Raw genomic sequence first — 24,977 nt, 5'->3', positions numbered from 1 at the left:
GTTCACGTGACACTATGCGTGAGCGCAAAACAAGTGGGAGCTGCGAACCTTTCTCTTTTTTTCAATCTGCGATGTAATGGTACTTCTCAAGATTTGCTTTACCCTACAGTTTATAACATGCAGCTTAAATATATAAGATATAAAGACTTATTGGCCGTGTTAAACAATTCAGGATTGTTTATAGACCTACACCTGTAATGATACACTTATCAGATGATTTAAATTGAGTAATAAACAAACATACATAAAATTCCAGGAAATCCTTAAATATCATAGGCTAATGAGATATAAAGAGTAGGCCTATAACTTTTATGTTATATTAATTCACTGACTATTAGAAAGGGAAAATGTAGGCTATATAGCCTACCTCTATACAATTTTTACATTAAACTCATAAACACGCATTTGGGTCAGTGAAGAACCTTTAAAATCCATAAAACCTTTCCATTGCACCAAAGATTCTTTAAAAAAGTAGAAAAAACGTTCTTTAGATTATTAAAATGTTCTTCACACTAACAAAAAAGACAGTCATGGCCAAACTATTGTGAGCCATGATGTTTTTCTAATATATACAGTCGTGCTCAGAATTAATCATACCCCTGGTAAATATGATCAAAAATGGCTGTAAAAAATAAATCTGCATCGTTTATCCTTTTGATCTTTCATTCAAAAAATTGGCAAAAATCTAACCTTTCATTGAAGTAAAAGAATTGAAAGTGTGTGTGTGTGGGGGGGGGGGGGATCACATTATGAAATAAATGTTTTTCTCCAAAACACGTTGGCCACAATTACCCCTAGAATCTTTTATGAATAAAATATCTCTGAAGTATATTCCCATTAATATTTACCTTTTTTTAGCACACCACGGTGACTAGGAACATGAAATTGTCCAGCTATGACTTCTTGTTCCACAGGAGTTTAAATATGAGGAAACACAAAGGCCAAATCCCCTGAATCATCCATCACAATGAGTAAAACCAAAGAACATCTGATGTGCAGCAAAAGATTGTTGAGCATCACAAAATAGAAAGTGGCTGAAAGAAAATATCTAAAGAATTGAAAATCCCCATTTTGACCATCAGGGCAATAATTAAGAAGTTCCAATCAACTAAAGATGTTACGAATCTGCCAAGAAGAGGACGTGTGTCTATATTGTCTTAATGGACGATGAGGATGAAAGTTCGAGTGGCCAAAGACTCTTCAAGGATCACAGATGGAGAATTGCAGAGATTAGTTGTGTCTTGGGGTCAGAAAGCCTATTAAAAAAAAAATCAAACAACCCCTACATCCCCACATGTTTTTTGGGAGGTTTCCAAGAAAAATGCTCCTCGCTCCTCCAGAAACAAACTCCAGCATATTCAGTTGTCAGACACGACTGGAACTTCAAACGGCACATGGTTCTGTGGTCAGATGAAACTAAAAAAAGAGCTTTTTGGCAGCAAACACGCTAGATGGGTTTGGTGCACACAAGGATAAAAACTACCCCATGTGTACAATTTAATATACCGTTGGATCTTTAATGTTGTGGGCATATTTTTCTGCTGGAGGTCCTGGACTTCTTATTCAGATACATGGCATCGTGGATTCTATCAAATATCAACAGATAAAAAATCAAAACCTGATGGCCTCTGTTAGAAATCTTATAATGGGCCGTGGTTGGATCTTCCTTCAGGACAACGATCCAAAACAAACATCAAAATCAACACAAAAATGTGTTAGGGGGCACAAAATGAAACTTTTGCCATGACCGTCCCAGTCCCCTGACGTGATGAGTGGAGTGAACTGAAGAGAAGAAGCACAAACATGGATCTGGGAATCTGAAGGATCTGGAGAGATTCTGTATGGAGGAATTGGTCTCTGATCTCTTGTCAGGTGTTCTCCAAACTCATCAGGCATTATAGGAGAAAACTCAGAGCTGTTATCTTGGCGAAAGGAGATTGCAAAAAGGCATTTAATAAAAGGGTATATGAATAATTGTGGCCAACGTGTTTTGGAGAAAAACATTTATTTTATAATGTGATTTCCCCCCCCACTTTCAATTCTTTTACTTCAATGAAAGGTTAGGATATTGCCAATTTTTTTAATGAAAGATCAAAAGGATAAACGATGCAGATTTATTTTTTACAGCCATTTTTGATCATATTTACCAGGGGTATGATTAATTCTGAGCACGACTGTATATATATATATTAGTGCTGTCAAATCGATTAATCGTAATTAACTGCATCTAACATAAACGTTTTTGTTTACATATGTGTGAATATATTATTATTTTTATATAGATGATATATATGTCAGACTGTGTGTGTGTGTGTAGGCTATATATACTGTACACACACACACACACACACACACACACACACACACACATTGTAGCTCCATATTAAAAACAAAACAATACTGCAGGCCCTAAAATGTGTAGCCTACATTTAAGCCAGTGAAAAAGTGCTGTTGATGCTGGTTGTGTGTTAAAACATTTTTAATTTTTAACTTATTGTACATAATCAATATTTTAAACATTTTAGCTAGGCCCACTTGAACTTTTCTGCTATTGGCTCCATCTCAGAACAGTTGATTTTCCATGGCTCTCGTCTTTTGACTGTATCCTCACACACACAGGGTGGGGGCGCATGACTCAGTGAGCAGAAGAGCATCGCTATGAATCAGTCCAGTCCTCCCTCCTATCCGCTCATGTGAAGCAGGCGCAGAAGGATGCTGCTGCTGGGAGCCTTTCACCGCACAAAACCAATGCTTTTATGTTGGGAAATTGGGAGACAAGGCGTGGACGATGAAAAAGAAAAGTAAACGGCTTCAAGGAAGGATGTAGAGGCAGCTTCTGTAAATATGTAATCGCGCGTTGGGGCAGCGAGTCCAGGACGGCAGTGGTGTGAATTCGCAGCTTGCAGCATGATATATTTGTAGCGACCATTATTGAAAATATGGGCTCTCAAGTCGTGCAAACGCTACGCCAAGGAGTCTGGGCTTCACTGACCGGTGGATGGTATCACGATCCAGACCAGAATAAATTCAACAATTCATGTCACCTGTATTTATGGATGTTTTTGCTTATGCTTCCATTATCTCTTCATTTGGTGAGTGATACAATGTCGCAGGCCGCCGATAATATTGTGCTTTGCTGATATGAAGCATTGAGTGCGTTATACTGTAGCTGAAGAAACCTCACGCGAAATATTTATCTAAATGAATGAAATGTATTTACGCGTTAAATGTTATTGAATATTATATGAATTTAGGTGTTTATGCTCCTCGTAGCTCCTGGAACTGTCGCATTTTTCTTCTGCATAGCTTCCTGTACAGGTGATTCTCGCATGGCAGCCTGGATAGCATTGTTGTGCTTTTACAGTAGACTAAAATATCATTAGGCCTATATGAAGTGTTTTTTCTAGTGGTCATGAAATTATTATTTTTTATTGTTATTATTATTTATTAAGAAAAGACATCATAATAATGCAAATCCAATAATCTAAAATTATATTTTACTGTCAATTTATCTATTGCTCCAGAGATGTAATGTAATGCTCTAATGTATTTTCCCCCAGGCTCTTCCACCCACCACTACTACCCTCAGTATCTACTGCACCTCAGTGACAGTTTTCTTCATTGTCATTAAGATGGTAAATTATCGCCTCCATCTGATGTTCGATCAGGGCGACATTGTAGCCCAGAATAGTGTGCCTGACATCAGCAAAGGTGTAGACAAGAAAAGCAACGCATCTGATTCCGGTCTTCCATCCCTAAGGTAAGATCCAAAATCAGTTGTGCCATATATTGATTTCAATATCGTTTTGCAATATTATTTCCCCAAATTATGTCAGAGGCTATGTTTTGCCTAATTAAACAAAACATATGCTTCTTGTTCTCAAAGCTCATAAACTCTACTGCCAAAAGTGTTTTTAATATTTGTCTTGTAACCAGGCTAAAGTCTGAATTGTTTTAATCCAAAGGAAGAGCAGCACAGTTCCTGACAGTGTTGCCACATCAGTATTGACCAAAAACAGACCAAGTCCAGTAATACAGGTCACAGTGAAACAGACTGAAACAGACCCTGGACTGATTGGAGTGAGTAATACTTACTAATTATCTATACTTGAAAAAAGAAAATGGTAATTAGTGTAACATATTGAATGCAGATCTTGCACAAATCTAGCTGTGAATTTTGTTATGCATAAATTATGTATTACTTGTGTTTTAAATAATAATATCATTTTTTGGTTAACCTGCTTTGCAAAACTGTGAAGGAGTGTCCAAAATCCGAGGAGCTGAAAAACATAGAGGGTATGTACCAGCTTTAATTATAGCACTGGCCTGGTTTCACTGCAGTGGAAGAGATCCTCACAAATCTGGGAACATGCTGTGCAGATACACTACTGTACGTTTCAGTCACAGAGCCTAGCATATGAACTGAGGAATAACTTGACTACTCTCTATCTTGCCTCAGTCACACGTCACACCGAGTGTGACGTCCTGCCAGGACCTCTCAAAAAAAGCTGTCAGACAGCTTTGCATAAACACAGCTTTACACTTACATTGTGAGGGTCTCTGACTGCATCTAAAAAAACAGACATTTCAGAATATTTTATTGAATTTCAATTTTTTATTTCATATAATTTAATAAAATACATAAAAAAAATGATGTAGCCTAATGTTGGTCAGCCCTGGAAAAAAAAATTGTGGGATGAATACGTGTATCATTACACCCTTAATTACTATCTAATCAAATGTCAAGGAAGAAAAAATGAGTGTATCATGGTTTTTGACATAAACCAACAGGATTCAGCATCTAGTAGCTAATTAATTTCAAATCTATCATAAACCATATGTCCATCTGACATTTTAAATATGCTGTTTGTATACTGACTGACATTTGCAGGTCAGAGTGATGCTGTCTGTAATGAACGGCCTTGGCCAGACGTGGAGGAGAGACTCACCCCTGAGGATGTGTTCAGTCCCAACACTGACCAGTCTGCTCCACTCCTGCAGGGAGAGCAGATTCCTTCATCCCACAGAGACAAAGCTGACAATGATCTTCCGCCTTCCCCTGTGAATGAAGCGGATGGTTTAGAGGAGAAAGTCAAACCCCCCACTGACCCCAACAACAATAATACCTCTCTAGAAATCACACGAGATGCCGACGATGGAGAAAGACCTGAGGAGAACTATTGCTCGGATGAAATTGCCGTGGTGCTGGTTGACAACTCGAGTCCCTTGTCCCACTTGGACGAGAGTGATACGGTGAAGATCATTATCACAATGAGCTGTGACCCACAGACAGCAGCTGAGCTGGAGGAGTCTGTTAAACTGAGCATCTTAGAGTCAGCTCAGTCCCACCAGGGAGAATCCGACTGTCCTGTCAAAATTCCTGTCATCACATTTGATTCGCCTCACGAACTGGAGGAACCCTCTGCGGATGATGAGAAAGAAGATACGCCGGTTCCAGAAGACAACTCGGTTCAGGAGAAGTCCGAGCATCAAGACAGTCTTCTTGCCAAAGAGCCAATCAGTTCTGACTCTGCTCAGGAATGCAAAGAAATAGAGAGCAATGAGCATGAGATACCCAACCTGAGCCCCCAACTGACCAATAACAGCTCTTCAGGCATTGATGTCAACTCCCATCCTGATGAAAACGACCCTCCTGAGCTTAAACTGGATGCTGATGGATTCTTGCAAATTCCATCAGCATATAAGAGATGTACTCAGAGTGGAAGAACACATGCTAGGGGACTCAGTATCGACAGTGGACGAGATGCTGTCCTCATTAGCCATAGAGCTAAAGATAAGCTCAGTACAATGACCTCCTCTAAATCTGACCTAGAAGCCAAGGAGGGACAGATACCCAACGAGTCCAACTTTGTTGAGTTTGTGTCTTTGCTGGAGTCAATCAACAACACCAGATTTGGGGGTGGAAATGAGGCTGAGGAGGAGAAGGAAGAGAGAAATGGTGAGTGTTGATTAATGCATGAGACTGCATTGAATATCTATACTCAAGTTAATGGTCTAACTCCTTTCAGAGCAAAGCATGACAGCGGAGAATAACTCTGACGTGTCAGAATCTACAGGACAACAAGAGCGTCCAAATCCCCCAAACAGTCTGGCTACAGATACAATGAAAACTATTCCAGGGACTCTCATTCCTATCGTCTCTCCAGAAAGGTGGGTAAACTATAAATCTGAACATAAGCATGATATTTAAATATATAGACAACAGATTAAAATAATAATAATGATTATATATATACAGTATAATACACTAACAGACAATACCGTTCAAAAGTTGTGAGCAATAATTTTTTTTAAAGAAATGTATGTTTTTATTTAGCAAGGATGCATTAAAGTATGGAGACCCTAAAGGGATATAGTGATGGGAAAAAAATTGAGATGGGAGGAAAAATGTTATGCTTTTGTGTTGTCTCGTAAAACTTTTGTGCTTCCACGAGAAACTATGGATTCACTCGCAAAACTTTTTGTTATGGAGATAATATGAGTTGGGAGGAAAAACTGCTTTTGCAAATGAACGTTTCTTGGGGGAACATAATACTTTTGCAGCATTTCTCAGGGAATGCTACACTTCCGCAAGAGAATGCAAAAGCTTTGCGAGTGAATGCAAAATAATTTAGATATAATAAGCATAAAATATAAAAAGAAATAAAATATAACTAAAATATTAAGCAGCACAACTGGTTTTTATGGCTTATGACAATTCAGCTTTGCCATCACAGGAATAAATCGCATTTTAAAATATATTGAAATCAATGATCAAATAAATGCAGCCTTGAAGAGCATAAGAGACTTATTTCAAAAACATAGCACCTTACAGACACCAAACCTTTGAATGGTAGTTTGTGTGTACCCTCATGAAAATCAAGAGTTATTAATACAGACTCACTAAACTACAAACATACCAAACTGAATTCCAGGGATGTTCCACTCCATCTGGAAAAAGTACACATTTTAGGGTACATTTTCTCCTTGTCTTCACAGTCCGCAGACAGATAAGGAGAGGGACCCTGATTATGATTCTCTGCCCTCACAAACGTCCCAGTCAGAGAGCTCTATGCTTCAGGTCATCTGCAGACCAGAGACTACATCCAAAGAGGAGGTTTACACTTTTCACACTGTTCACAGTGAGTACAGTGGACAGAAATGACCGTGCAATGTCATATACAGTATATATAGGAGGACTAGTAGGAGGAGCATTTGTGATGCTTTTAACATGTGCAATATATACAGGAGAGAGACCTCGGAAACTGTACAATGAAAGAGCTCTAAACTTACCCCTTGGTGCCGAGCTCATCACCGGCAACATATGGTATTGTATCCTATTTCTCTTTTACAATCACAAAATTAAGTGAAAAATAAAAACAGTTGTTATAGATTTATAATGTTACCATCTCTTCATTAGTGATCTCCTCTCCACGTCCTCTAACTCTGAGTGCCAGGACGGGTTGGTGGGAGGACCCTCTGAATGCCCATTCCAGCGACGCATCCTTCCAACTCGCCGACTCCGGCCCAGGAGAACCCATCCGGAAATCTTCCAGGTGTGGAATCCCTCTTTCCACATATGTGACCCTGGATCACAAAACCAGTCTCATGTCGCACGGGTATATTTATGGCAATAGCCAACAATACATTGTAAGGGTCAAAATTATCGTTTTTTCTTTTATGCCAAAAATGATTAGGATATTAAGTAAAGATCATGTTCCATGAAGATATTTTGTAAATTTCCTACCATAAATATATAAAACATTTATTTAAGTGAGTGAATGCAGCACAATCGCGAACATAAATTAACAACTTAAAAGGCGATTTTCTCAATGTTTCGATTTTTTGCACTCTCAGATTCCAGATTTTCAAATAGTTGTATCTCAGCCACATATTGTCCTATCTTAACAAACCATACATAAATGAAAAGCTTATTTATTCAATTTTCATGTGATGTATAGATCTCAATTTAAAAAAAATTACCCATGTGACTGGTTTTGTGGTCCAGGGTCACATATTAAGCTTGCTCTCACACAACAGAACAAACAAAACACATAGAAAACATGGTTGGTTGGTTTTGGTTAAAATACTGTATCTTAGAGGATAGTTCGCCCATAAATGAAATTCAGTCATCATTTACTCACCATTTGAGTGCTTGAATATTTCTCACGCACAGGAGGAAGACTCCTTAGATGAATCATCTGAGACATCAACACAAGAGAAACCCTCAAGAAAGCTGTACTACAAATTAAAGGTTTTTCCTGGGAAATGGGTGAACATATTGTATGATCGGCTAACCTTGCTGGCATTATTTGACAGGTGAGTGTGACAATGAAAGTTTTAGACATTGCAGTGCTATTCAAATACCATAAGCACAGAAAGATGCTAATTGTTTTTGCAGGAACAAGGATATGACTGAGAACATGGTGGCTGTATTCTTAGCCGTCTTGGTGGCTTTTCTGGGGTTTGTGCTTCTGAACGAGGGCTGCTTCAAAGACATCTGGGTCTTTCAGTTCTGCCTGGTCATTGCTAGCTGTCAGTATTCCTTACTGAAGGTACCGCATTCCTCATTTTATAGCCTGTCTTTGCTGAAAATGAATCTACTGCTAGGCTGCCTGCTAAAGCATCTTGTGTTTTATAGAGTGTTCAGCCAGATGCAGCTTCACCTACTCATGTGAGTTTACTAGAGAAGCATTCAAGAAAATTTCATGTCATTAATGTGTTTAACAGGATGAAAAAAGCTGTCTTTTTTTACAGGGCCATAATCAAATTGTCATCTACAGCCGTGCTGCATATTTCTGTATGTTCTGTGGCCTTATTTGGATTTTGGAGATAGTGTTGAGAAGACCAGACCTCCCTGTGTCCACCATCTATGGCATCACAATAGTAACGTCAGACACCCTTCAGTACGTGCAAGACATTTTAGTCGGTATGTTGTAAGTTGAAAAGTATGTTTAAAACGTTACAAATGGAAAGTGTTGCAGAGTAATTTTAAATTTGATGGATATGTTGATCTGATCTTTTCAGGGTTTACGTACTGCTTTCCGGTAACGTTTCTTCTGGGCCTTTTTCCGCAAATCAACACTTTTTTTATATACTTTTTAGAACAAATCGACATGCACTTTTTTGGAGGTACAGGTCCGTATTCATGATAAATCTTTTTTTAACTGTTTTTTTTATTATAAATGATTAAAGGTCAATTGGAGGAAACTCACGTTTCTCTTTTTTTCTGCTTAGCTGCAACTGGACTCCCATCTGCAGTGTACTGTATAGTACGGAGTCTTATAGCGCTGGCTTTACTCTATGGATTCTGTCTTGGCGCTTTGAAGGTATGATCTGTTGGGAATGGGAAAAGTATTTTCAATGACAACATGCATTTTATCTACTTGAATTAAAGGGTGCAGTATACTCCAAAAATTAGTAGATCATCAGTAAAAGATGTACTTTATTTTTTGAACGCAATACGAGATAGATTATAAGTTTGTGATGGCATTGGGATCTTCTGTGTAGGAGCCTTGGGATGAACAGCATATTCCAGCACTTTTCTCTGGTTTCTGTGCCCTGCTAGTGGTCCTGTCCTATCATCTTAGTCGACAAAGCAGTGACCCATCTGTGTTATTGTAAGAACATTGTGCACTTTCCACAGATCATTTGGTTAAGAACATTTTGAACTTCGGCCATATTTTGGACTAAAAAATATATTTGTCTTTGATCTTAGCTCATTGATAAAGTCCAAGCTGATGCCATCACTTGGACATGGTGAAGAGGAGGAGGATGAGGAGAGCATAGACCCTCTTCCTGAGAAACTCAAAGGCTCAGTGGTGGGTGCCTTTGATTTATTTAGTGAATATTCAAAAACGCTTTCATTTCACTAGAGAAGAATAGAGAAGAATAATCAGATGTACACTACCATTCAAAAGTTTGCAAGCCGGTAAGATTTTTAAATGCTTTTTAAAGAAGATCATTATGTCTCTCATTTATCTAATTAAAAATACAGTAAAATTGTGAAATATTATTACAATTTAAAATAACGTATTCTGTTTTAATATATTTAAAAATTTCATTTATGCCTGTGATGGCAAAGCTGAATTTTCAGCATCATTAGTCCAGTCTTCAATGTCACATGATGCTGATTTGCTGCTCAAGAAATATTTTTTATTATTATCCCTTATTATGTTCTGCTTAATATTTTTGTAGAAACCGTGATAAAAAAATTTGTTCAGGATTTTTTGATGAATAAAAAGTTCAAAAGAACAGCATTTATTGTGAAATATAAATCTTTTGAAACATTATACATGTCTTTACTGTCATTTGTTATCAATTTAATGCATCCTTGCTGAAAAGTATTAATTTCTTCAAAAAATGATAAAATTTTACTGACTCTCACAAACTTTTCAACAGTGGTGTAGTATTTGCATCTGAGGATCCATGTATTAATCTTAATTTATTACTTAAAATACATGTATAATTTTATGTTGCAGAAAGAGATTTTACTGTCAGATCTGGTTATCTGTATTCTCGCCTCAGTTTTGACCTTTGCTATTACTGCCAGCACGGTGTTCCTGTCTCTAAGGGTGAGTTTTTCTTACTTTTAATCTTCTTATACACGTCATCTTAAAAATCATAACCAAATCTAAACTATCATAGAGAGACAGGAGTCAATGATTACATGTTCAATTCAGTTTTCAGCCTACATGTCAATTAACACTTTGTTTTTGTCACATACAGCCATTTGTGTCCATAGTGCTGTATGCATTAGCAGCCACTGTGGGCTTTGTCACCCACTATATCATCCCTCAGTTACGGAAACACCATCCCTGGCTGTGGATCTCTCATCCTGTGCTGAAGAGTAAGGAATACTCACAGTTCGAACCCAGAGGTCAGTTAACTGCACATCTGTGACATGTCTACTGTCATTGACATTCATATGAATATTAATGTTAGTTTACTATCTTTTTAGAGGATGCTCACTTGATGTGGTTCGAGCGTCTCTATGTGGGGCTGTTGACTTTTGAGAAGTACATTGTCTACCCAGCCATTGTCCTCAGTGCACTTACCAACGATGGCTTCGCCCTCAGCCATCGTAAGAAACTAGGAATACAGTAAGTATCCTTCCCCTAATTCTTATCGGCATTTCAATACAGATATTAAAAAAATATTGTACATTTTTTACTCTTCAGTCAATCCCATAATTTTTTTTTAAACTAAACGTTTTGCGTTTCTGCTCACCAAGACTATATTTATTCAAAAATACAGTAAAAACAGTAAAAGTGTGAAGTATTATTACAATTTAAACAGAATTCCTGTGATGGCCAAAGGCCAAAACTGAATTTTCAGCATCATTACTCCAGTCTTCAGTGTCACACGATCCTTCAGAAATCTGATTTGGTGCTCATGAAACATTTCTTCTTATTGTCAATGTTGAAAACAGTTGTGCTGCTAAATATGTAACTTTGCCGATTTTCAACCCGCTTTGTATTGTTACAATGTCTGTAGTATATGTAAATGAATAATGTTTACTCATTCTCCGTGTTACCTGGACCGTTTATTTGTCAGCAACTTTGACAGCTCCAGGGCTTTCGTAACTACAGATTATACTTCCGCATTTTTGTATCCCCGCCCATGGACTGTTGGATTGACAGTGTTATTAACAGAACAGTTATTGTAAGGGTAGGTTTATCACTGAAAATTGTATCGCACTTTGTCTACACTTTAAACAGCATCATAGTAAATATGTAACACTATTGCAGCAGCTTTCTTACCTGTACCCTGACAGAACGGCAGTTTAATTTATTCCCCCCCTCTGTTTGGCCTAAAACACTGTTCGTGGTCATCCAGTTTTTGAAATGTTGACTACAGTACAAATATGGAGTTTTTTTTTAATTTTCCGTCACAACATTCTCTCCATATATATATGATAATATACATATATGATGATACTAAGACATTTTTCTTGAGCACCAAATCAGCAAATTTCTGAAGGATCATGTGACACTGAAAACTGGAGTAATTGCTGCTGAAAATTCATATAAATAAATTCACTTTAAAATATAGTTCAATAAAAAAGTAGTAATAGTTTGATTGTCTAATTGTGTATTAAACACAATATTTGTTTTTTATACACACACACACACACACAGGTATATAGAAGCAGTATTGGTAGAGTACTTTCCGACAACACATTCTTCTGCTCATTGTGGTGGTTTTAGCAGAAGTTAGCATCAGACCTGTGTCAGAGCCACCTGATTAGTGTTTGCTGTGCTTGGCTGTGTGCTGCCTCTGCACCTGAGTGGCTCAGGTGTCTGTGTCTCGCTCCAGCTGTGATGTCTTGTTGATGACAGTTGCTGGGATGAAGCTTCTTCGTGCCTCCTTCTGCAATCCCAGCTACCAGTTCCTCACGCTCATCTTCACCCTCATCTTCTTTGAGTTTGACTGCAGCAGTGCCTCTGAAACATTCCTGCTCAACTTCTTCCTCATGTCCATCATCTTCAACAAGGTCAGTGCTATGTGGGTTGGATGGACATTAGTGCATTGAAACGCTCATCATTCCCTGCCCTTTGTGTTCATTTAGTATTCATTTTCCAAAATTGCATGTCAATATTGTGCCAGACTATCATCTGAAATAGCTCTTAGTAGACAGTACATTTAGTAACTAGTCCCAAAATAACTGCCTTTGTTGTCTTGCTGTCTTACAACAGCTCTTTGTTTTGTCTACAGCTTTGGGATCTTCTCCACAAGCTGCACTTCATTCTGGTGTATATCGCCCCCTGGCAGATAGCATGGGGTAGTGCATTTCATGCATTTGCACAACCTTTTGCTGTACCTCATATCCTTACAGTCTGTCCAGCCTGAGTGTGTATATTGGTAGTATAAACCTTGTGCTATGTTTACTCCCAATTTTAATCTGATCAAGTAAAGGTGCCGCAAGCCCGTTTTCAAACTTTTTTAAGCCACGGACTCCCAAAATATAATGATCCCCTGCGAGGGACCCACTTTCTAAAATACTATAGCACCTATATATTTATATATTCATATGTTTAAAAAACTAAATTTATGCAATGAAAAAAAAAAAAATCGTAAATATTGAATAGTTATTATTATTTCTATTACGTTTACACTTTTTTATGTTTACACATCTTTTTGTCAACAGAATTAAATATTTTATGAGTAATCTCAGGATTTTGAGCCAGCTCCTAGAAAGCAGACTGAAATGTTAATAATATCAAATTCGGTTAGATGTAATTTCTTTATTTTTTCAGGTGTGATTTCTCAGGACACTTATTAGAGTGTCAGGTAGCATGAAAAGAAATGGCTTATAGCACCTTTAAGAACTATTGCAATATGGTTAAAGCATCATAGCTTCAAATGCAGTGCAGATATTTCGTTTTTTCCTTGACGGAGCAGCTCAGACTCTGCCATGCTCCTGCTGCAGACGTTAATCACGACGCTCTTCTACACACCACTCAGCCCTTTCCTCGGGAGCGCTATTTTTATCACCTCTTATCCACGGCCTGTGAAGTTCTGGGAGAGGAACTACAAGTAAGTTGTCTGTTTTTTCCACAAGCACATGAAACATGCATGTAGCTTCAGAGTGACGTAATGCGCTGTCAGCCAACTGTATACTTGAGTGCAGGTTTCTGTCTTTAAGAGCACTTGAAAGAACAAATGCATATTTATTGATATGAAAACAGCTGTTGATGCAAGACGTGTTTGACATTGTTTCCATTGGTACTTGTCTTGTTTCCATTGGGACAAAGTTCCTTTATGGTTGATGGGCTTTATCTGAAGTCCAACAGCCTGTAGTAGCAGAGAGAAAGCCACACAATGTTGAATTATTGATGTAGATTCCAACCACAAATGTGATGACACAGAATGTTTCTGTTGTTGATATTAAACATGAATGTTGGCACAGGCATCAGATTAAAGGGGTTTTTTGACATGACTGTGAATATTTCACTTCATGAACATTTGATTTGACATTTTCAGCACCAAACGAATTGACAATTCCAACAGCCGACTGGTGTCTCAGGTTGACAAAGAGACTGGTAAATACTGTCTTTATCTATTCATGTCTTACCACACACTTAATAAACAGTCGATTTCAGTGCAAAACTGTTTCAAAAATGCATGAAGGTTTAAACTTTTTTTTAAGTATGTCAGACATTGTTTTAGGATGCCATGTGTCTACTGTTGCTAAAGACACAATGGTGTCCTCTTACATTTTTGAATAAAAATGTTGAGAGATTATATGCTCACCATGTAGGCTGTGATGACAACAACCTCAACTCAATTTTCTATGAGTACCTGACGCGCTCCTTGCAGCATTCTTTATGTGGAGACCTGATGTTGGGCCGCTGGGGGAATTATTGTGCTGGAGATTGCTTCATCCTGGCTTCTGACTACCTTAATGCACTTGTTCACCTCATTGAGGTCGGCAACGGTCTGGTCACCTTCCAGCTACGAGGCCTGGAGTTCAGGGGTAAGTGGTTTTAATATTACATTGTTATAAATGTTCCTTCTCCTCACTCTGGCCTTCTCATTTCCTCAGGTACTTACTGTCAGCAGCGGGAGGTGGAGGCCATCACAGAAGGTGTAGAGGAGGATGATTCTTGCTGCTGCTGTGAGCCGGGTCATTTGCCCCATTTGCTGTCCTGCAATGCTGCTTTCAATCTACGTTGGCTGGCCTGGGAGGTGACCACTACTAAGTATCTGCTGGAGGGCTACAGCATTAGCGAAAACAACGCTGCCACCATGCTGCAAGTTTATGACTTGCGCAAGCTGCTCATCACTTACTACCTTAAGGTACCAGGAACACTATTATGTGACCTTTATATTTTGGAAGAAAGAAAAAGTTGTATTAGTTCTATACAGTTCCAATTCGCATTCCTCTTAAAGGTGACCTAAGTAACTTTTTTACCTTAACCGAACAGCTTCGGAGTCATTGGAATAGTTATATGACTTTTTTCGGGTTGAATGGTGGTCGTCGCGCAACCCCCAAGCGCCTGTGAGCCGAAAAACCACACTTGCAACTTTGGGCCGGCGGGCCGCCGGACTCAGCGTCAAAAAGTATCGCGTGATATCAGGTCTCGCGATGTAACGAATTGCTTTACGGCACTGCACATATACACAATAGGGATAGCTCACAGATGAAGTTATTAGAGGCCAGACAGACTCACGGAGGCGATTGGCATCTCACAACTTGCACTTTATTCCCCAATCGAACTCGTATAACTGTCTGTCACCCGTTCTACCGTCCACAGCTTTACTTGATAAACAAAAGTAGGATAAGAACGAGCATCAAACTGAAATAACCCGCATACACGGGGTGTTCGAGGTGCACATATAATACAGACTGCCGACAGTTCAACAGGGCGCGCGCAGCTCTTAAAGGGGCCACACCTTATTTCCACTCATTACAGCTTCCATCCTACTGAACAGGTACCGGTATAGAGGGCGGAAGGGATCAGGCCGTGAGTGCAGAGACGGCTCTGCGCGAGTGGTATTTACGACAGTAACATTAAATACAAGTACGCTGTTTGACAAAAACGGAAAGCTGCATAGTGTGCCTTTAAGCAGGTTAGATTGTGCTTCTGTTTATGCTCGCTGGTCAATGTTTATGTGATTATTACACAGCTCTGTGGAATACTTGATTCTGATTGGTCAATCGCGCCATCCAGCGGTATGTTATTCCACAATAACAACCGCTGAAAACAGATAATGCAGGCTCATCCGGGTTACTTAAGTCAGCAGCGCTATACACTTGCTAGGAATGGTTTTTCTTTGTGGAAGTTTTGCATTTGGTGAGCTAATAAAATATTTAAACTCAGTCAAATCAATATTTTGTGTACAGAATTTTATTTAAAGCTACACTGAAGGATTTTCTCCCATGTAGCGGTGAATTTGTATATGACTACCAACTGAATATTACTTTCTAGCCCCTCCCATTCCGAGGTTGTTTTAACTCCTACGGTGGCCGCATTATAATTTTTTTGGCCGTATTACACACGGTGCCACTGAGTGTGAAAACGCGAAAGGCGAAGCTTGAATTTCCAGGTATGTCCCTCTTTGGCTAATGTATTTTCAAGATGGAGGCGCAACATGGCTTCCGCCATTCGAGCGACTCGCTCGTATGTATTCTAAATGGCAGATTCTACGCTTACGCGAATACTTGATTAGTTGGTAAAGTAATTACACATTAATGAGCACATATAATTTTTAAAAGAACAAAGTGTTTTTAGCTAAGAATCAACTTAAAAAATTACACATTGTAGCTTTAATTATGTCATCCAGTATCGTGGACTGGCTCTCTCTTGTTTCATACAAACGCAAACACTGTGTTTATTCTGAGTTAACAACCGGCTGGATGTTCATTATCCCTTACATAAAGGACTAAAATTCAATCTGTTCATCATATGAAGCGATCGAGTCTCTTCTGTCTACTTAAATTTCATATTCTACATTTCCTCAAAGATTGAAATAGCTACAATGTTCTTGATTTACAGTGGTAGGTTTATTTTTTGATAAAGTGACATTAACAACACTCACATCTCTGTATTTTCAATTATTTCTATTTTTAGAGTATCATCTACTACCTGGTGATCAACCCCAAGCTGCAGATATGGATTAAAGACCAGTCTACGCAGGAAGTCCTTCAGTCTTACACTAAATGGCATCACATTGAGAAGGATCCGGCTGTGTTCAGCATGAAGATTGATGAAGACTATGTCCACTGTCTGCAGGGGGTCACCAGAGCCAGCTACTGTAACGTCTACCTGGAGTGGATTCAATACTGTGCCAACAAGCTGGAGGAGGTGAGGAGACACAAATGGCATTCATTAGAGTGAGTGAAAGCTGATGCACTAAAGGACGTCTTTGAGAGTGCAATAAAAAACAGTTTCTGGCTGATTTTAAAATGGTGCATAAACTTGGGACGTACCTTTGGTAGGACAGTTGAACTCTTCTTTGCATTTCCACAATGTTAAGGTGATCTAAACTTGCATCTTATACCTAAAGTTTTGTTTTTTCGTTCTCAGCCAGTGGACAGCGATGAAGATTCTCCCTTGGTTACTCTGTGTTTCGCTCTATCTGTGGTTGGACGGAGATCCCTCAGCACAGCAGCACATAACAGATCCAACAGGTACACTTCCAACATCAGCGATGTGCACTTAAATACTCGAAAGATAATAGTTTGTATGATGGATGCCAATCAGAATCAAGAATACCAAATTAAATGTGTACCGACATAATAAGGGCTGGTTCACACAGAATGCTGTTTTGCTTTGAAAAACGCAAGACACCGGCAAATGGAATGGGGGAAAAATGTAAGGTTTTGAGACACGTCTTTTAAAAGTTGAGCTTATTTTAACTTGAACGCCACGTTTATGTCCATCTAGCGCGTTTACTTAGAAAAACAATGGTAATGTAGTGCAGTGGAATGGAAAAACACGTTCTCTGTGAGAGATTTTACATTTTAAAGTCGGCATGAAATGGATGTTTCGATAGTCTTTTCTTCCCTATTGTGATGTACATCCGACTGAAACGTCTTTTCAAACAATAAAAATGTAGGACGGGCATTTTTTTCTATCCGGGAATTGAGAGAATTGTTGTGGTTTGCTATTGCTGTGATCTCATGTGAGTGACAGGTTGTCCAGAGAAGTGAAGAGATGTCTCTGCATGAGGGAGGGGAAGTTATATAAATGAAAGATTGTGAAGGCACATGGATTTTAAATAATAATTTGCACGGATAAATCATTTATAATAAATACTGCAATATTCATAATTTTTTTTTTTTAAATTGTCAATTTTGATTCATAGTGACTTTAATGGTTTCCACCACAGTCTGGAGTCATTCCTCTATGGCTTCAACACGCTGTTCAAAGGTGACTTCCGCATTGCCGCTAAGGATGAATGGGTCTTTGCTGACATGGACCTGCTGCAGACCGTTGTGGCCCCAGCCGTGAGAATGAGTCTGAAACTCCACCAGGTGAAATGATTGGACAATGTTTGGATATTGCACAACCTGACGAACTATTCACAGCCTATTTGCCTTTTGGTATAATTTCGCGTTATACAGGACCACTTCACGAGCCTGGAGGAGACTGAGGAGCCTGCCGTGCTTTACGAGGCCATAACCAACTACAGAACCAGTCTAGTGATCTGTCATGAGAGCGACCCCGCCTGGCGAAGAGCAGTGCTGTCCAGCCAAGACACACTTCTCACGCTTCGACACATGGTGGATGAAGGCGCAGATGAGTATAAGATCATCATGCTCTACAAACGACATCTCAGCTTCAAAGTTATAAAGGCAAGAGAGCAAAAACTATATATACGTTTTTTTTAGTATGTAGTGTAGTTTGTACATTTATTATGTTTTAAGACTTATTGTTATTCATTTATCTCATCATCTTACCATTCAGATGAATAAAGAATGTGTGCGAGGGCTGTGGGCAGGTCAGCAGCAAGAGCTCGTCTTCCTCCGGAACCGCAATCCTGAACGCGGAAGCATCCAGAACTCAAAGCAGGCTCTGCGAAACATGATTAACTCCTCCTGTGACCAGCCCCTGGGTTACCCCATGTTTGTGTCCCCACTCACCACCTCCTATATGGGAACTCACAAGCAGATCAGGAACATATGGGGCGGCCCTCTCAGTCTGGACAGCATTCGCACATGGCTGCTCTCCAGGTTGTTTCGGTATGTATAAGGCATTAACAAGCTCTTTTTCTGTTTCTATTCTATAATTTTTTTAAAAACCTTTCTTGCATTTTCTAGGGTGAGGAAAGATAACCTTACCAGCTGTAACAGTGGCATGAACATGGAGGATGTGGATTGCGCTGGTTCCTCCTTAAGTCAAAATCATAACTCCGCCACATCCCAGAGCCTAAGCCTATATCACGGCCGTCCTCGCAGCTCCCAGTCTAGAAACCACGGAGGTCAGAACAAACCATGGACACTTTATACATTTCTGTACAATTTGTTGCCCTAAAGCCTAGAAGAAAATTCAAGAGAAGTCATTAAAAATATGAATGAAATAAAAACTAAACTTAAATTAAAAACCAATTTGGTTTACTTTTACCTAAATTGAAAACCATACAAAATTAAAAATGTATAATTACCTTCCAGTTCAGCACAAAATGAATTTTATCATCTTGAAATGAATGTTTCAAAATGTACATTGTTCTGTCTGTGCTGACAGTCTCCTTTCCCTGCAGCTCACCGGGAGTATCGCAGTCGCTCAGTGCAACCTCATGGCCAGCGGCCCCCCGTCACCAGCCGATCGGGCCCCATCCTAGACAGCCAGCACGGCTCGGGCTCTGGAGGCCCCGGACTGGTGCAGCGCCTGTCCAACAGCCAGCTGTCCTTCAACACTTCCTCCATTGCCTCCGTCTTTTCCCAGGTGCCTCGTTTGTCCACAACAGGGCCTCTGGCTTCAGCTACGGGTCACCATCGCTCCAGTCAGGTGTCTTCCTCCAGCTCCACGCTGAGCCTGCTGTTTGGCAAGCGCAGCTTCTCCAGCGGCTTGGTCATCTCAGGCCTCTCTGCGGCTGAGGGGGGAAACACCAGCGATACGCAGTCCTCAAGCTCCGTCAACATCGCCCTGGGACCGTCCTGTCGCTCCAGTCGCGCAACACAGGTGAGAGGACGTCTTTTCAGATGATTTTACAATGATATATTAAACATTTGGTTTTTAAAGCATTTTCAAGAAATGATCTAGCCTTCAGATGATATTAAGCAGATTTTGTCCATTTTCACCACATGCTAATTCCCTATTTTTGTCATTAATCTACACTTACAAAGCAGAGGCTCATAACCTTTAAACATTTCAAGTTTATTTATGACTTAATAAAGAATATTTACATAATGCTTCACACTATTATATTTTAGCTTCAGAAAAAATACATAAATTCTATGTTCTGTTTGATAATATTAATTTGCAGTGTTGTTTAATTTCTTTGCCTTAATTAACTCTGAAAATGGTTGTTGAATTCAGAAAATGTATTGAACCTTAAATATTTCATATGCATTTATATATCCATTCATTCACTTTGGTGGCTTAATTTGTTATTATACGCTACCATTCAAATGTTTGGGGTCAGTACGATTTTTTTTTTTAAAGAAATGAATACCTTTATTCAGCAAGGAAGCATTAAATTGTCAAAAGTGACAGTACAGACATTTATAATGTTACAAAAGATTTTGTTGCTGCTCTTTTGAACTTTTTTTCAACTTAATAATAATAATAATAAGAAATTATTCTTGAGCACCAAATCAGCATATTAAAATGATTTCTGAAGGATCATGTGATACTGAAGACTGGAGTAATAATGCTGAAGTTTGAGATTTGCCTTCACATAAATAAATTACATTTAAACTATAATAAAATAGAAAACAGTTTTTGTAAATTGTAACAATATTTTAAAATCTTACCAACTTTTGAACGGTAAAGTTCTGGAGAAAATTCTAGATAAACCTTTCATGGTAAAGGTTAGACGTGCTGTTGAGAAAAGTGTTTTCTTTCTAGTAGGTTTTCACATCTTTTATTTAAATAACATTTTATGTGTTAATTCTGGACCCAGAATGCACCTAATCATCCTAAAATGTTTTCCTCACTCACCTTTTATTCTGTATTTTTGTTCCATTCTGTATCTTTGTACTATAAATAAGCTTCCCAATGATTTTGAGTCTTACAGATTTGGAATCTATCATCAAGTTACTGCTGAAATTTTTACAAACCAAACTGCATTTTTAGCTTGTCCTTTCTTTTCAGCAGTGGACATCAGAGGCGTACGAGAGCATAGATGCCACCTCCACCATTGCCACAGAACCCAAGTTCCACAGCACAGACAAGAGCCAAGACGACTCGACTTCAGCCTTCCACGACGCTCCGGAGCAGAAGACCATATGAGACCACAATCACCTAATGCCTCAGCCCAGCATGATCTCCTGAGCTCAAGTAATGTACATTACAGACGTCTTTTTGTAAAACAAAACATCTGCCATGTGTAGAAAATGCAAGTATCCTATTTAAGGGAAAAGAACCGCTCTTCCAAAAAAATTATATAATAATAATAAAGAATACAGGCAAAAAAAAAAAAAAAAAGTGTTTGAGAGTGAACAGAAGCTTGTTACTCTCCATCTATGAGATTAAACAATGGAATTTGATGACTAGAAGAATTTATGTTTGCGCCTTGAGTGCACGCACTTCATGAACACCATCACTCACAAGCGGAGATTATTTTTATAGACTTGCAAAATAAGAACTGTTGTTCAAGTATAAGTAATGTAAGATCACATGACTAAAGAAAGTGTCGGGAATGATTGCATAGTAGATTTCTTGCACACTGCTGTTTTGAAATGTGTTGTGATCCAGATGTGTCATTGTTTTATATTAACATAAAAGCACTACAAGGATTCTGAACTGGTTACTGATGCATTAAAAGCAGTGACAAGAAAATGTCATTTCTGTAAATCTACTAAAAACAACTCAAAGTTGCCATATTCACTCTTTGGCACATATTGTGTATACACCTTTTTCCTCCAATATTTTACCATTAGTAAGATGATTAATTGGCCCTTGGAAAATTGTTGTAAACTGATCTTTACATCCCTGAGTATGGCAAGCACAATCTAAGAGATAAAGAGTGTGTACTTTATAAAGAAATTCCTCCAAGAACTAAAATGAGTTTCATGGATCTGGAACTATACAGTAGTTGCCAAAAGCAAAATGTTGTGCGTTTCTTTTTTACTATGGGAAATGTGGGGCTTTCAGTTAATTTATTATGTGACATGGGGGTCTGTATGATGTGTTGTAATATCAAATATTTCATGGTAAGTCTAGAACTATATTTGCATATTATAATGCTCCCAGAAATAGGGAGACATCAAAAACCTAAAAACCCACTCCATAACACAACTTGAATAATTAAAACAAGTTAAAAAAGAATCTGAATTTTGTCCTTATTCATCTTTGTATATGTGTACAGTACCAGTCAAAAGTTTCTCATCCTTTTTGATCAAATATCTTAGGCACAATTTATATTTGTTTACAAAATTTAAGCTATGTATGAATTTCACGAATGTGTTTCTCATAATCCTTTTCTGTCTAAAATTGTATGCTTAAATGATTGAAAATGATTTTGTACAGAAATATAAATATAGTCTCTACTTTACAGTATGTATGAATTTCTTTACAAAAGTACAATTTTGTTTTAATTGATGAGGATTAATTATCAATCTTCCATTTGTGTTATTTCATAGTTTAGATGACTTTACAATTATTCAGAATGTGGAAACTAATAAACGAGTAGGCGTCTCCAAGCTTTTGACTGGCACTGTCTAATTATCCCTAATTTAGCAGAATTTGAAAACATTGTACTGTACCAGACTGATTCTCCAAGCAACATCACTGGAAACAGACCTGCAGTTAGAGTCTAAAACATGTACAGCTTTTGAAACAACCATTCAATGTCACTTTGTGTTCAAAATGCTAACTAGAAAATATACTGTGTGGAATATAGCTAGCATTTATGAGACATAAATTCCTTTGAACTCTTCATTGGGAAACATGCTGCAACAATATTCAAAAATTGAGTGCCAGGCTGCTGTTACTTTATGGAACATGCTATTATATCATGGAGTTCACAGAAAAAGACCCATGACTTTTTGAGGAATTTGTGTCTGGACAGTTTGTATTCATAAATCTAAGTATTTTAATAATTTTGGCACACATTAAGCAATCATTACAGAAAACACGAGAATGCCAGTACTTTCATTGACTCCAGAGCTTATGATATTGTTGTCTGGGGAGTAAAGACAAAAATAGTTTAACATTGCACACGTTGCAACCAGAAAAAAATGAAGAATTTAAGCGAAGAGCCTGATGTGGAGATCTTCCAAAAGAAACCATCAGAGCTCATGAGAATCCTCCGAGGAGAACGTGATAAGACTTAAGAACAGTTCTCATGCGTGCGAGGCTGAAAAAGTCGATTACTTTGTGTCATTACTGTGATCTATGAGTTAAACTGCAAAAAACACTATTGCAACAATATGCTAGTGTCAGGAGATATTATCTTTTAAACTTTGCACAAGACATTACTGCTAAGTGAGTATAAAATCACTTTTTCTTGTTCGTGTCAAACATTTTTTCCACAAATTACACAGTTATTTTGCTCTCCAGCTATTTGGCACAGTATGTTATTATGTGTTAGACAGACAGAAGAAGCACCATATTGTAAGTCACTTTATTTGATGTCTACAAATACATTTGTTCTCTCTTTTAATAGTGTTCATGCAGGAGTACATGTGATCTGAAAGATGCCCATCCGCTTGGGCTCAATTCTTAATAAACCAGTACTGCTGTTCTTGAACGAAACTGCATCACTTTACAATAAACTAATTTCATTACTAGAAGTCAAATTTCAGTCATTCCACCAAGTTTTGAGAATTCAGCACATAATACTGTATTTAAATACAATTGTAAAGAAACTGCTAATATTTCCAATATATGTCCATTTCCAAAACTCTTCCAGGAGATTCAGTGTTACTGTCTGCAGATTGCAGTACTTCTATATATACTTGTACAGTATTGTGTTAACTAAACTATTTTGAATAGCAAAAGCATGCCAAATATAAAATATTCTTTTTCTTTTTTCTTCTTCTATCAGTTATAATTTACAAAGGCATTATAGTTTGTCCTCTGGTATTAAAAACAACAGAATTATAATTAAATATTAGATCATTTTAAAACAGTTTATATTAAATCGGTGATAGTATTTATGAGGTCTCGTATCAGGGCACAGCTCTAAAGAAAGCCTTCAGTGAAGGTCTGATCTGTGTCTGATCTGAGAAGAAGAAGAAAAAACAGGGCAAGCCTATATTCTGTAAGGAAAACAATATTGTGACGATGGGACGAGAGGTTTGAGATTTCATTATGTGACATATAATAAGCACCAAACACTTGATGATGATGATGATGATGATGGTGGTGGTAAAATAAAAAATAGTTTTTTGTTTGTTTTTGTGTGTGCAGAGGACAATGACAGAAGCTGAAAGGCTACAATTTCTCAAATACTATCAGTTCACACTTATTTCCAAATCTTGGCATTAATAGTTTTCTGCATGTGCAAATGTCTTTTCTTACAGCGTGCATCATGCATTCAATCATAGAACGAGCACGAGATTTTCCCTTGGGATATTAACTAAATCATAGATCATGGCCTAAACATTCAAGGCACTTCAGGGTGACTGTGATAAACTGTTTTACAGGAGTCAGTTTGCCTCCAAAGCCTGTGAAAGATGCCTTAAAATGATCAGTTAATAATTCTTACTTTTCCTCATAACATAAACGCGCAGAGGGCTTCTCTATCCCTTTTTGAAATAGTTTGGAATCTTTACATTTAAATATCTGACAACTGTAACTGGCAGGTTGTTTGTGATATTGGAGCAATAAAAAAATAACACCATGTTTTGTTAAAATATGTAAAGTGACAAAATTTGAGGTACACAATAATCCTATAAGAAATACTTCAGTAGCGCTCTGCAGAGTCAATCGTAGTCAGGCTGTTTTATCATGAAAACGGTTGGAATGTAATTGTGAACTTGTATAAAGACAAAACAAGTGAGAATGACGAGGTTATAGAAACACAAATACTATGAATTATGAATTTAAAGTCAGGCATCAAATGTTTATTACCTGACCTCTTTCCAATTCCATGTGATGTCAAAAAAATGATTTAATGAAAGAAAAAAGCTGATATACATGAAGCCTTCCTCCTTGTTGCAATATTCATACAGTATATTGAGGGTCACCGCAAGGTCATTTAAATTCACATTACCCTGCATGACCCTTCAAATCAATGGCATTAATGTCTTATGAATGTAAAGAGCATATTTCATGTAAGCACAATGAAGAATTGTAAAGGGTGTGCAGCGCAGCACACAGAGTATTACTTTTTTTTTTCTATAATTACAGCAATCTGTT

The 24,977-nt window shown here is 38.0% G+C and overlaps 1 protein-coding gene across 1 annotated transcript; it reads left to right on the top strand.

Annotated features, from left to right (window-relative positions):
* Positions 1-2,659: 2,659 nt before the first annotated feature.
* Positions 2,660-21,996, top strand: pcnx2 (pecanex 2). Its single transcript, XM_079854703.1, has 34 exons — positions 2,660-3,092; positions 3,561-3,760; positions 3,966-4,080; positions 4,260-4,296; positions 4,892-5,959; positions 6,030-6,171; positions 7,000-7,142; positions 7,249-7,327; positions 7,421-7,556; positions 8,177-8,319; positions 8,402-8,555; positions 8,642-8,674; positions 8,758-8,929; positions 9,028-9,138; positions 9,238-9,329; positions 9,511-9,620; positions 9,719-9,821; positions 10,482-10,574; positions 10,729-10,879; positions 10,961-11,102; positions 12,319-12,496; positions 12,718-12,827; positions 13,411-13,539; positions 13,987-14,045; positions 14,264-14,479; positions 14,549-14,802; positions 16,578-16,811; positions 17,034-17,137; positions 17,839-17,983; positions 18,074-18,304; positions 18,417-18,691; positions 18,770-18,930; positions 19,210-19,631; positions 20,766-21,996. The coding sequence occupies exons 1-34, from the start codon at positions 2,940-2,942 to the stop codon at positions 20,901-20,903; spliced, it is 6,033 nt and encodes a 2,010-aa protein (XP_079710829.1). The 5' UTR covers positions 2,660-2,939; the 3' UTR covers positions 20,904-21,996.
* The last annotated feature ends 2,981 nt before the right edge of the window (positions 21,997-24,977 follow it).

This window comes from Squalius cephalus (assembly GCF_949319135.1).
Source record: "Squalius cephalus genome assembly, chromosome: 21".
In the NCBI taxonomy this organism is placed as follows: Eukaryota; Metazoa; Chordata; class Actinopteri; order Cypriniformes; family Leuciscidae; genus Squalius; species Squalius cephalus.
The sequence above is the reverse complement of the archived record's forward strand: the minus strand, read 5'-3'. Positions and strand labels throughout refer to the sequence as shown.